Raw genomic sequence first — 14,200 nt, forward strand, 5'->3', positions numbered from 1 at the left:
CTACCAGAGGTGTGTGCACATCATGAATAAAAATTGGCTATCTTGTTTGTATGTATTTAGATATAGATAAATTACTTGTCCTTAACATCAGGGGTGGCTAGTCGGGTTAGTAAAATTAATTGAGTGTTAAAACTTTTAAAAAGACTGTCATATATATAAATGTCTGTTTAATCAATGGCCGAGAGAGTGTTAACAAAGATAAACTTTAGAGACAAGTAAAATTTACTTACTTGGGGATCATTGTCATTAACTTGTATTTCCATTCTAGTATCTCTCACACAATGAAAGTTAGCCTTATCAGTTATCAAAGAAGGCAGTTGAGCCAAGACAAGTAAAATTTGGAAGAAATTTCTGATAACCATCCCTGATTGTTAAGCTTTCTACAGGTACAAATCAAACAATCCAATTAATAAATAAAATCTTTCAATCACAAAGTTAAATTTAGTGGGTTGTACACAAAATGCCTTGACAACTAAACTTGGTACCACCACCATCAAAGTGGGCATAAAGACACATAAAAACTATCAAATCATGTATGGATAGATAAACAGTTGGGCGAAAAAGCCTAACATTGTTGCAAAAATGGAATAAAAAGAGAAACCAGAAAAACAAAACAAAGCACATGGAGGGCTATCTCTTCTCTAATCTAACTAGGGATGGCATAGATAGGCAGGGCTGAATAATATATTCTTCGTTTTTGTCTTTGGTTCATCCTCGTTATGAGAATAACAAAGATTTCTCGTTCCATATCGGTGAGAAAAAAATTCTCTTTCCATGCTTGTAGGTGTGGAAAAAATTTTCTTTTTCATACTCTTTAAATACAACATAAATATATTAAATAACAAAATTAATAAAAACTAAAATTAACCTACTATTTCTTATGCTATAATTAGTATATGTTAGCCACCTCAATATATACAATAAAATAAATAAATAAATTTAAAAAATATAAATAATCTAAAATTATAAGAATATATTATTATTTTAAGTAAACATAATAATATAAAAGTTACTAATTACGAAAATATTTTTTGTTCATATTTCTGTTTTTATCAAAAAAACCACTTTTGTTTAGAGTTGGAGTGGCCAACACCTTAAATTATGATAAGCAATACTACATGTATCTATTTTAGATACAAATATATATATTTATACATATCATCACATGATTTGATATTATTTTATTTTTAATTTAAAATTACTCAATCACATAATAATATATATTTATATATTCAAAATAAATACACATAGTTTCGTTAAATTATAATTACCCTTTATAAATAATAACTATAACCCACATAGAAGAACATCCCAGAACTTGTCGTTTTGTTCAGCACTCATTGTCGTTTTGAAGCACGTACCCCGGCCTTCGATTGGATCAAAGCGGAACCCACAAATCAAATAACTACAGACACAATCAAACTCAATCAACAACTATGCTTCCCATTTCTCTTTCTCTCTCGCTCTCTCTCTAAGTGTCTAGAGAGAGAAAATGTCAACTTTAATTCTACCCATGTACCCAAACTTTGTAAACCTCCGATAATAATCGGAGGAATTTCAAAGTTGTGCGATCAGAATTGATTACAGGAAAGGCTTGTTTTCGATGGTTTGATTGACTGGGTTATTTCTTGTCTTATTTTTGTATCTGGGTAACTTTTAATTTTTAAGGTTCCGGGTTCTTTTTTGTGGTATAAAAAGTAGGGTTGGAATTCTGATTATGGAACCACGAGTTGGGAACAATTTTCGGTTGGGGAGGAAGATTGGTAGTGGTTCTTTTGGGGAGATCTATCTGGGTTCGTTTTCTAATTAGCTGCACTGTTTTTAAGCTTTTAATTGATTTTCTTTTTTGTAATTTGTGCTTTGCGTTTTTTTTTCATTGCAGGTACTAATAGTCAGACTAATGAAGAAGTTGCAATCAAGCTTGTGAGTAGGTTTAAATTGTGGTTTTGTAAAAATTTTATTTAATATTGATTGATTGACTCTAGTTTTTTTTTTTTTTTTCCCTAAATTTCTATTTTGTGTTTGTGATGTCTGTGGAGTTTTATTTTATGGGTATGAATTTCTTCTGTGAAATATTGGTTGTTACTGATTTTTGGACTTGGCATGTGTGAGTGAGAGAAAAGAAAGAAAGAGAGAGTTTTGATTAATCACTGCATGGAAAATTTTAAGGCTTTTTTAGAAATTGTGGATGAAACGTTCTGTAAAGGGAAAACATACAAGTTTTTTGCCTTTTTATACTGCATTGAAGGTTTGCTTGGCTGTCTCGTTTTGATATTCATTTTTCTTGCCTTAGCATGGATAATTATAATGTTTCTGGAATTCCTGAATGTCATGGTGATTCGTTAGCTTCATTATCTATTATCTTTGGGTTTAAATGTTGAACATTTGCTCATCAATGGAACAGATTGATGCAATGTCCTTCTTGCCAACATTTAGTGCATGAATTTTGTCAAGATGTCAGTGGTTCTTTCTCTCCAGTTTGTGTTGTCAAAATGTCGTTAGTTTCATTATCTATTATCTTTTATGACAACTAGTCTTTAATGCAAAATTTCTGATAATGTTTTTTTTTTTTTTTTACAAAGGAAAATATCAAGACAAAGCATCCTCAGCTTCAGTATGAATTCAAGTTGTATAAAATACTACAGGGAGGAAGTAATGACCTTTTCTTATATCTTGATTATATTTCCTTTTATTTCTGTTAAAGTTACATCCTTTACCAACAATTTTGGAATTTGTTGCTGGTTGCCTGCTCTTTCCATAATTGGTAGCTGGAATTCCAAATGTGAAATGGTATGGTGTTGAAGGAGACTATAATGTCCTAGTGATGGATTTATTGGGGCCAAGCCTTGAAGATTTATTTAACTTCTGCAGTAGAAAGCTGTCTCTCAAAACTGTTCTCATGCTTGCAGATCAAATGGTATGTTGTGTTTCTGTCATATACATATTATTATTACTGTCCAATAAATATATTCCGACAATAATTATATTTGTGTCAGATCAACCGGGTTGAATTTGTTCATTCCAAGTCATTTCTGCATCGAGATATTAAACCTGACAATTTCCTCATGGGTTTAGGGAGACGTGCAAATCAGGTCTTGAGATAAAACTTTTTTTCCATAAGATGTGTTTGCATGTCCTATTGTGATTCCTTATTTGTTTTTACTGGTTTATAGGTCTATGTCATTGACTTTGGTCTTGCTAAGAGATATAGAGACACTGCTACACATCAGCATATTCCATACAGGTTAGTGTTCAAATTAATTCACAGAATGGTTCTTTTAATATTTATGGTTGAAGGGTTTTATCTTACTGATTTCAATCAGAGCTAACCATTCAGATCTATGTCCCTGTATTATACTTCTGATGTTATGTGTCCCACCTCTGTTTTTTCCTTTTATGGTATGGCTTCTGCTGCTGTTCGCTGCTTGTGATGGTTATAGTTCCTGTTTAGGCCTCTTAAGTTCATATAATTATTTGTAAATGTTGTTTGTGTAATTCAAGTTATACTGAAACTTTGCTTTAACCTTAAGTCTAATCCTGTTGAAAGGATGTCCAAGGGACACAAGGAATTTTAACTGAACTGAAAGTTTTTAGAAAAAGAAAATGGACGTACCCTGGTGGTTGGGCCTCAGGTTTCTAATTCAATCGTCTGTGTGTTTATTGTTTAAACCGTGGTTTAAATTATGTTTGCTTTCAAAACGTGGCATGCTTGTGTAAATTGCAGAGAAAATAAGAATTTAACGGGAACTGCAAGATATGCCAGCATGAACACGCACCTTGGCATTGGTATGCATATAGCATCCCATTTTCCTTTCCGCTTTTGTTTTGTACATCAAATCAATAATCATCAGGTCTGTGTGTTCTCAGAACAAAGTCGCAGGGATGACTTAGAATCACTTGGATATGTTCTGATGTATTTCTTAAGAGGAAGGTAAACATTCTTCACACGTTAATCATCTCAAATAATGTCATTGTGTAGTAGTTTGATTGGTTATGACACTATCTCCTTGTAGTCTTCCATGGCAAGGATTAAAAGCTGGCACTAAGAAGCAGAAGTATGAGAAAATCAGCGAGAAGAAAGTATCAACTTCTATTGAGGTAATTTTGTCTTAGGATCTGATTTGGATTCCAAGTTTATATTTTTTGGTTTCAGAACTGATTAGAGAGCTTGTTGCATCCTCAGGCCTTATGTCGGGGTTATCCTACAGAGTTTGCATCCTACTTCCACTACTGCCGGTCACTGCGATTTGATGATAAGCCAGACTATCCTTATTTGAAGAGAATCTTCCGTGACCTTTTTATTCGTGAAGGTTTTAATTCGACCATTTGCCTTGTTGTTTGAATCTCTCTGATGAATAAATGGTTTCACTTATCTCCTGTGTATGGTTTTCTTCAGGTTTCCAGTTTGACTATGTATTTGATTGGACAATTTTGAAGTATCAACAAGCACAGATTTCTAATCCTCCTGCTCGTGCACTTGTAAGTTTGTATAGGACAAGGTTTATATTTTTTCCTGGACTTACTAGCCCCTTGATTGATAATTAATTCACTTATGTTTTCATTCAATGAAGGAACCTGGTGCTGGACCAAGCTCTGGCATGCCTCTTGGTGTTGGTAACATCGACAGGCAAGCAGGTAGTTATGTTACTCCCTTCTTCCTTCTAATTTTGACCTACTACATTGATCAGAAGTTTATTTTTACATAATGCTTTTTCTTTATGTTTTGCACACTAACATTCATACTGTTGTCCCTTTGATAATGCAGTTCAAATTACTTTTCTACCTTCAACCTGCGTGTTATTTCTAATTTTCTATTTATATTGGATTATGGAGTAATTTGATGCACACATTCCTGTCACTTTCCCTTAAGCTATCTGTGTATTCTATGTGATAATATTGAGGCGGTTTAACACAATTGAACACCTTATAACAATAAATCTATGTTATAGGTGGGGAAGAAAGTAGGCATACTGGTTGGTCCGCATCAGATTCCAATCGCAGGAGGAACTCTGGACCACTTGGGAATTCTGCAAACTTATCAAAGCGAAAAAGTCCAGTTTCAAATGATCCTGCACATTCTAAGGAGGCTTTGGTAAGTGATTCTGATGCCAAACTTCCTTTTTCAATGCTTCTAATTTCTGCTGGCTTGTTGCAGTGCAAGAATTATGCTTAAATAATGGTTTTAATTCTTGTCCTATCTTAATTGCTTTACTATTTCATGATTGGACTGTTTCAGGCATCCAGTTATAGTTTCTTGAGGTCAGGCGGATCATCGAGGAGAGCTGCAATCTCTGGTCGTGATGCAGTTGTCTTTGGGAGTGAAGTTGACCCTCACATAACAGATGCCAACGCAGGAACATTTCAAAAGATTACTAGTGGGCAAAGAAGGTCACCTGTTGTGTCATTGGAAAACCGTCACACAAGTTCTGGTAGAATTACTTCAAACATAAGGAACTTTGAGTCCACTCTTAGAGGCATCGAGAGCCTGAATTTCAATAATGATGAGAGGGTACAATATTAGCAGGCATACTTCCAGAATCTTACCTGATGTAAATTTTAAACCGGTATACTTTGTTACGATATATGGAGTGGCATGTGTTGTTTGTGTAATTTGTGTAAGTCAAGTGGAACTGTGAAAAACTACCTGGGTAAAATGCTTGTCTAAATACCCAGTTCAAAGGCTTCCATCAAATTACAGTTTGAGTTCATTTTCTCACGCCAAGGCTGAGCCTTGTGTTTGTAATCGCTTCTGTCTTTGTGCATATTTTGGCTCATGTAAAAGCTCTCTTGAAAATGACAAAACTTCGAGATTACCTGTCAGAAGGTGGGTGTTGCTGGTTATTTACAGAGATGATGTCAACAATAAATTTTACATATATATATATTTTTGTTATACAATTTAAATATATAAATAATGTATCATTATGTAAATAAATGATTTTAAATTAAAAATAAAATAACATCTAATCATATAATAATATATTTTTTATGTATTTAAATTATGTATAAAAAATTGACAACATGTAGCATTGTTTTAATGTCAAATATGCGTGGGTTCCATTTGCATGGGCAACCAGCTAAGCAATTTGGCATCTTGTTCAGGTTTACTGTTTAACAGCTTAATAGTCTAAGCTATTTCTCAAAAAAGCCATTAAAGACGAGGTGGAAGTTGGCCTGGAGTCACACCACAAGAGTACTCTTTACCACTGAGCAGAGTGATTTGTGCAATTGAGCACAGATCTAACTAAAGAGATTGAAAAGCCAGTGCATTGATCTCACTTTAGTTGCCATTGTTTGCATATATTCTCATTTTGATTTCCATGTTTCAGATTATGACTAGAAAAAGGAACTCAGAATTACGTTATTCTGGTAACTGTTAAATTTGACGACCTAACATTCTTATTTTGAGTCCAAATACAGATAGGTTACTTCTTCAAAGTTGGTCAAGATGATTCTTTTGATTCATCTGGCTACAGTTCCAATAAAAAACTTAAAACTCAATCAATATTTAATCACATATGCATAGTTAGAAAGTCAAAGAAACAGCAGTAAAACCTTCAAGATACTCAACAGAGTCAAATTAAATCATCTTCTCCTTCACAAACATTCTTTCTATTTTTGGGATCAATGTAGCCACCAAGTCGCCACAACCAGATTCCGAATATAGAAAGACCATTGCACATAAATTTACAATAGACCTTCAAGCATAACAAATACAGATTAGGCAAATTTCATTACAGCTAATCATCTCTTCAGATCCCAAAAAACAAGCACAATCTCAAAACTATAGACCTTAACGTTGAGATTGAACATAATTTAAACACAACCAAAAATTAATATGGAAAGTAAAAAAAAAAAAAAAAAAAAAAACCCTTTTGAGTTTGGTCATTGCCAGCCATGTACAACTTGGCTATAAGTGTTCTTGATCCACTTCAAGCTCTTCCTGAAAGACCCTTTCATTTTGCCTTCAACAGTATAGACCTTATAGCTGGCAACCCTTCTCTTCCTTTGAAGCTCAGGATCATTAAAGCTCCAGCTTTTTGAAGAAGAAGAAGAAGATCCAAAAGTGCTTTTGCTTTTCTTGATCTTAGTCTCTCTATTGTTATTGTAATTATAATCATTGTTAGAAGTACAATTGGCACTGTAACTTCTCAAGTCTTGCATGCTTGTCGGTGCTGTTATGCCTGATCCTCCATAGAAGCCCCCCATCTTACATGACTTGGATCTAAAACCCTCCATTGGTTTCCCCGAAGAAAGATGATGGCAAAGCTTCAAGAACGAGAGGAGTCTAGAGGGAGAAGAAAGATGAAATTTTGATGAGGAAATGGATTTGCTTTTGCTTTGTATAGTGGAGTAGTTGTGTTATTTATTATTGTAAAATGAACCCTTTTTTTTTGTTTTTGTTTTCTTATATCCTATTTATAAAATATATTTGGAACAAGGTGATACAATCACAATGGGTGTGTCTTTGGTCTTTTTAACTATTCTAAGCTACTTTTTTCTTCCTTGCGACTTTATGGAGATTTTGGCATTTTCAACTTCACTGCCAAGGGAATTTGCATGAGGCAGCTGCAATCTTTGAATAGTCTCATGTGGGCAGTTGCCACGTGTCATTGATAGATTTGACAGTTGGAACAAACAGCTTAGCCAGCTTAGCCGGGTGTGTGAAAGTTAGGATTATAATGCACCACAAGTAGTTACCAAGATCTTATGAATAATCGGACGATCCAGACTTAGTAGTTGAGAATATAGATAAGTTGTCGTATGAAACTAGGGCACTTATGTAGTCTGCTGACTTTGAGTCAATTCATTTAGAAGCTTTTAAAAGGTGCATGCATTATCTTTAGTGGTGATGATTTTTGACTGATAAGTTCACAATAGTAGGGGTGGGTGGGTCCAAGCTACCATGTTCTTCATAATATTTAATATTATGAGATTTATGGCCCTATAGAATTATGTACAAATTATTTTCTTTTTTACCTACTCTACCTTTAGGACTCCCCAATGAAGATGCTTTGACCTAGTTCAAGGCTTGGCTACAGCTTGCCATTTATCATGTGAAACACGGAGACATGGCGATCATATGAAAGCACAGGTCTAAGACTAGCCTTTCTTGACGTGGGGTTATGGTTGTCCAAATGGCTTATGCTTCTAACGGACCTCTCCAGCTCATGGAATGTTTCGCAAAGACAGGTTACAAGCATCAGTCGTCACAACTAAACTGCTCCACCCCAATTTGGGTTGGGATCAACTAACTGTCATTGACGTATAGATGGACAAAAAATGCGTAAGATACGCAAGCTCCCACATGGGGCTTGAATATATGACCCTTTCGACTGTTGTGCTTTGGATCATTGGAAGATGCTAGAATTAGGCAATTATATACCAGACAGGTTGCCACCATGACATCAAACAAGGAATAGGACGAACAAAAATGATTCATTTGAAGATCTTGTTAGCACTCAATCATCAGCCACAATGGACATTAGATCCAGAAAAAAGGTCACAAGCCTTATACAACTAAACGCAGCTATATTTCCAGGGTGTTTTTTCAATTAAGAAAAAAAAAATTTTAGTATCTTATAAATTTCATTCTGTCGTCACTTATTTGGTAGCTCCATGGGGAGCCTGAAACTCAACTAGCAAATGTCCTGAGACCAAACTAAATCAGATAAAGAGCTTTTGATGACTTAGAAATAGAATTATGAAGGGCATACAATACAAAGACCTACAGCAACAAAACTTGTAATAATAGAAACCAACCACAGGGCAGTCTTCATCTTGCAATGGTGCATGACCTCACATGATTAATTGGTCAGGTATGTTTGAGAATAACATTGACTTGAGACAACAGACGGAAAAAGGAAACAAAAAAGAAAAACAAGGAGTTAAAATAGTACTTGCAAAATCAGAGAACCTCCTCAGCCTCAACAAACTTACAAAAAAGAACCTCATCAAAGGAGATCAGCAACATTTGATGGCAGCTCCTCAATCACCACGTTATAGAATTTCTGAATATCAAAAAGCATTCTGTCGTCATCCTTTGTCACAAAGTTAATGGCAACACCTTTTCGTCCAAAACGACCACTTCGTCCAATACGATGAAGATAGTTTTCTGGTTGAGTCGGCAGATCATAGTTTATGACAAGGGAGACTTGCTGCACATCAATACCACGAGCCAAGAGATCAGTGGTGATGAGAACACGAGAAGAGCCAGAGCGGAATTCCCGCATAATGATATCACGAGTGTTCTGGTCCATGTCTCCATGGGTAGCAGAAACTGTGTGGTCACGGCTTCTCATCTTGTCAGTGAGCCAGTCAACCTTACGCCGGGTATTGACAAAGATGACACTCTGGGTGATGGCCAAAGTCTCATACAGATCACAGAGGGTTTCTAGTTTCCATTCTTCCTTCTCAACATTCACATGAAACTGCTTGATACCCTCAAGGGTGAGCTCATCACGTTTAACCAAAATTCTCACAGGCTTGTTCATGAACTTCCTTGTAATTTCGAGAGCTTCTGGAGGCATTGTGGCAGAGAAAACCCCAACCTGAACTTTTGAGGGAAGCAGCTGGAAGATATCGTAGATCTGAAATGTAAAACACAAAAATTAGAATACATATTATTAAACCACATTAAGGATTTGAAAACTGAATGATCAACAAAATAAAAGCAAAACAAACAGGTATAAACCTGATCCTTAAAACCCCGGGAAAGCATCTCATCAGCCTCATCAAGTACAAACATCTTAATATAATCTGGGCGAAGAGATTGCCTACGCAGCATATCAAAGACACGACCAGGAGTACCAACAACAACATGGACACCAGCTTGAAGAATGCGTTGATCCTCACGGACACTAGTCCCTCCAACACAAGCATGAACCTTAACACCGAGATAATCACCCAAGGCTCGCATGACCTTCTCAATCTGTTGAGCAAGTTCCCTAGTGGGTGCCAAAACCAAAGCCTGACATTGGACAAGACCATAATCAAGTTGCTGCAAAATGCCAGAGCAGAAAGTAGCTGTCTTTCCAGTTCCGGACTGAGCCTGCTGAATCACATCGAGCCCTTTGCAGAATGGAACAATTCCCCTTTGCTGAATTGCAGAAGGCTTCTCAAAACCTTCAAACAGAAATGGAATCCAATTTTTAGTGTCTGATTTATAATAAGTCATAAAACAAATCATTATTTGCCAACCTATTGTAATACTACCAAATAGAGAAACAGGAGTAATGAAGGAAAAAGAGAGAACGATTTTAAAGTAGTTAAGCCCCTTTATACCTACCATAAGCATAGATACCCCTCAAAAGGTTTTCCTGCAATCCCATTGCATCAAAACTGTCATATGACTCATCATACGAAGTGAAGAAGTCTTGTCCATCAGACTGGAGCCTAAAACAATGAAACATATGTCACTCTTGAGAGCAAATTATGACTTGTGAGTGTTTGTTAATGTCAAGCACCACTGGTCATATATATACGATGAAAAGAAGCCATAAAACCAAAGGATAAAAAATATGAATCTTACAACTCAGACATCTTGGCATCATACTGACGAGCATCAAATTGAGTTCCTTCTGGTGCCACACCTGCCATACCTGTAGTTGGAAAACAATAACATGTATGAGATTTAAAAAATAATGATACTAAGAAGCCTCTGCAAGTTAATCTACATGAAAAATATATATTACCTAAATCTAGCCACAGAATTCACAAGTTCCACTATAAAGTAGAGAAAAACAAGAGAAATATATAGCTTTAAACATTCAGTTACCGGACTCCTCACCAAGAAACAAGAAAACTTAAACCAAAATAAAATATGACCAAAGCACTTTATTGTGGAAGACAATGTAACAGAAGAGCCAAACTTGCAAGCCAAATAACCAGGAGTACAAGCATTAACTTCTGCTTCAGTATCTGGAGAAGATTGCTAAGAGACAGACAGCCATCTGATATAATCACCAGACACTGCTTTGACTACTCCTCCAAAGTCCCAAGCACTTACAACCGTCATACAAAGAATTTCAGAAACAAAACAAGTAAACGCATCACTTGAACTTACCCAATTACAAAAAACAGTAGAAACAAAAATACACCTTTCAAACAACATAAGAACACCCCTAGTACATAAAACACATGGAACAACACAGCACAAACAATCATATGTTTCAGGCAAACAAACAACACAGCAGTAGCAACATGCCACTCACCGAACGCTGTTGAATGACAATAAACTTATAGACTGTAAGTGAATTAGCAGAATTGATTTGGAAAAATAAACTGAACTTGAAGAAAATAAATTCCTTGCAGATGTGGACTAGATTTCTGTTATGTAGACAAGACTAGTGCACACAGGCCCCTTATATTTATACTAATGACCAAATCCGAAAGCCTAAAGAAAACTTAATTAGAAAGGAACGATACTTCATAATTTGAATCCTTCTTAAACAAGGATGATTCAAATATAATATTAATTAGGACCCCCACTTCACGAAGGATATAAAATTCATTTAACCATTCAGATATTAGTTTATATATCACCTCTTACCAAAATTATTACATAGACAAGAACCTGTATAATCTTATGTCATATCTCCCAAAATATTTATGAAAAAGAAAATCTAAACCAAAAAATATTAAAAGCTTTAATTACTCTCCGACAATATAAACGACGAACCAATCTAACTTAACAAACTCAAAACCAAAAACAGAAACAAACAGATCCAAGATACGCAAAACCCATCGAAATCAGATCAATCCGCAAACAAAATCCAACAAACCCACAAGAAAAATAATCTTTCACACATATACCACATTTAAAAAAAAAACATAAATCATGCAGCTTTGAGAGATTTATACAAAGAAATAGTGACCTGCTAATATTGATGATCAATAAAGAGAGAACTTAGAGAGTCTTAGGTGCGTTTTTAGAGCAAAAATGAGAGCTTTTATTAGGGTTTCTTCCAAACTCCTCGGATCTGCGCCGTGGAGTTAAAGAGAAAGAGGCTAAGAGTTGTGGAAGATTTATATACCAAACACAGCGCGTTGTGTTAATGTTTTTTTAGGTTAATGTTTTGAGTTCAACTTTGCTTTGTTTTGCCTACTTGTCCTTGGTTTTCTCCCTTTTTTGACATCTAGGGTTTGTTTTAGGGACTGAATAGAAAATATTGATATTCTAGAGCCTTTTGAAAAATAACCCCAAAAATATTCTCCCTTGCTTCGCCACGTGGACCAAAACGCTCCTTTTCGCTTCCAAGTAATGTCATGCCAAGGTTCAATAGTCTCATTCTCGTCAAGTGTATAGGGCACAATTCAATTGAGCCATCAACTTTGTTTTGTTTTGGGGGTTGAGTGAAATTTTATCATTTTTTAGGGTTTTTTAACCTTATATATATTCTTCTTCCCATCTAAACCAAAATGCTTTCCTATGGACTTTATCACTAGGGTGGTGATGAGTCATTTTCATTCAGGTTTTCACCTTGTCTTGTTTGACAAAAGGAAAGTATTTTCTAAAAAAAATAAATATAAAACTAAAACTTTATTTTGTTAGACAAGAATAACGATGTATATATTTTGATTGCATCCAACTCTTATATGTGTATCCTCAATAAGTTGTTTATATTTAACAAAACTAATTTTATCTATATATATGCACAAATTTTATTACTATATCGAAAAGAAAAAAAATCCCCTTGATTGTCACTTGGTAAGGTTGTTTCACCGACAAAAATAACATGTAGATGGAACATTGATTTACAGATTATATAGGTATATTTTATGTTTATATTTCACACACATGTCACAACGACGTGAATTGTAAACTTTAAATTATAAATATAGACATTAAATGATATTTCGTTGCTTGAAGTTCTTAAGATATTTTATAATAAATATCTAAGAACCCTTAATCAAGTACTTAAAATAATCTCTATATTATCATTTGGACTGACACATAATTTTTCTTTATTTGCTGAATCAAGAGATATTTTATGTTTGAGATTGTAGAGGTTAAAATGATACTACAAAATGTGGTTAAATGATATTTTATTAATAAAGGTTTTATGGGTATTTTCACAATAAAAAGGGTCAAATGAAAGTATCATATGCAAGATTTTTTGTTCTTTTAGTTATTTATAAAAAAATTTCATATTTTATTTATCAGGATTAAACAAAAGAACGGACAATTGTGTTTGTAACACCCCAGATTCTAACCTCACTTGAAAATACAAAACTAATTTAATTCATGACTTTATTCTATATATAAAAAAATAATAATTCTATAGCATAAAATATTCTTATTCTTGCCAAAAATAATCCCCAAAAAAAAATAATTAAACATAATAACGTCTTATAAATAATCCACGATTACAATATTCATAAACAATAAAATCTAGACATCAAAACTCTTCAATCTCCCAACTCAGTTTGAGTTCATTTTATTCCCAATAAAACTATGTGTACCCAATTTTGGTACATAATTTGTGTACACATATGAGATGTCATCATGTGATTGAATATTTTTTTATTATATGGTGACACATGTTTTAAAATCACCTAATTGCATGATAACACATCATTGTGTACATGAATTATATACCAAAATTAGGTACACATAGCATTGCTCTTTTATTCCACCCCTCATAGCTAATCTAGAAAACTTATTCTGCAAAATAAATGAGACGAGGAGTGAGCCGTCAACTCGGTAAATAAAAACAAACATAATACATAACTTTTTAATAAATAAACATCATAAAACTTTTTTATTTTCAAAATAATTAGTCAAAATAAATAAATAAAACCCTTGATATTCCTTAACTATAACGAAACTAAAATATTTCCACAAATTTTAAGAAAAAAAACAATATAAACAAATTCATATTCATTATCCTAAGGAGAAACAAACATAAATATTTTATATCAATCATAAGGGATAATCTTAAAATAGTTCATAAACATTACTCATAAATAAATAAATTAAAAAAAACATAAAATTTGTACTTAGCCTTTGTCACATAGTGTCACCTACATTCGTGGTGACTTAGTTCGATTCTTATTCATATTCATCATAAGTCCACAGACTTTTCATAATTCGTATTCTTATTCATATTGGTCCGCAGACCCTTCATCGTATTCATATTCGTAATAGGTCCGCAGACCTTTCATCGTTTTCATAATTGGTCCGCAGACCCTTCATTGT

The 14,200-nt window shown here is 34.1% G+C and overlaps 2 protein-coding genes and 1 non-coding gene across 3 annotated transcripts; 1 reads left to right on the forward strand and 2 right to left on the reverse strand.

Annotated features, from left to right (window-relative positions):
- The first annotated feature begins 1,422 nt into the window (after nt 1-1,422).
- On the forward strand, nt 1,423-5,820 carry LOC123212460 (casein kinase 1-like protein 2). Its single transcript, XM_044631608.1, has 14 exons — nt 1,423-1,793; nt 1,883-1,923; nt 2,583-2,652; nt 2,769-2,917; nt 2,997-3,092; nt 3,174-3,244; nt 3,725-3,786; nt 3,868-3,931; nt 4,014-4,098; nt 4,184-4,310; nt 4,397-4,479; nt 4,572-4,635; nt 4,950-5,092; nt 5,237-5,820. The coding sequence occupies exons 1-14, from the start codon at nt 1,718-1,720 to the stop codon at nt 5,519-5,521; spliced, it is 1,416 nt and encodes a 471-aa protein (XP_044487543.1). The 5' UTR covers nt 1,423-1,717; the 3' UTR covers nt 5,522-5,820.
- Nucleotides 5,821-8,729: 2,909 nt separating this feature from the next.
- LOC123212462 (eukaryotic initiation factor 4A-8) lies at nt 8,730-12,043 on the reverse strand. Its single transcript, XM_044631609.1, has 5 exons — nt 11,877-12,043; nt 10,532-10,601; nt 10,289-10,395; nt 9,695-10,125; nt 8,730-9,590 (listed from the first exon to the last, which is right to left on the reverse strand). The coding sequence occupies exons 2-5, from the start codon at nt 10,597-10,599 to the stop codon at nt 8,955-8,957; spliced, it is 1,242 nt and encodes a 413-aa protein (XP_044487544.1). The 5' UTR covers nt 10,600-10,601; nt 11,877-12,043; the 3' UTR covers nt 8,730-8,954.
- LOC123212627 lies at nt 10,850-10,963 on the reverse strand. Its single transcript, XR_006501587.1, has one exon. It is a non-coding gene; the product is annotated as a small nucleolar RNA snoR98 (small nucleolar RNA).
- Nucleotides 12,044-14,200: the final 2,157 nt, after the last annotated feature.

The sequence above is a fragment of the Mangifera indica genome, chromosome 3, assembly GCF_011075055.1.
Source record: "Mangifera indica cultivar Alphonso chromosome 3, CATAS_Mindica_2.1, whole genome shotgun sequence".
Lineage (NCBI taxonomy): Eukaryota > Viridiplantae > Streptophyta > Magnoliopsida > Sapindales > Anacardiaceae > Mangifera > Mangifera indica.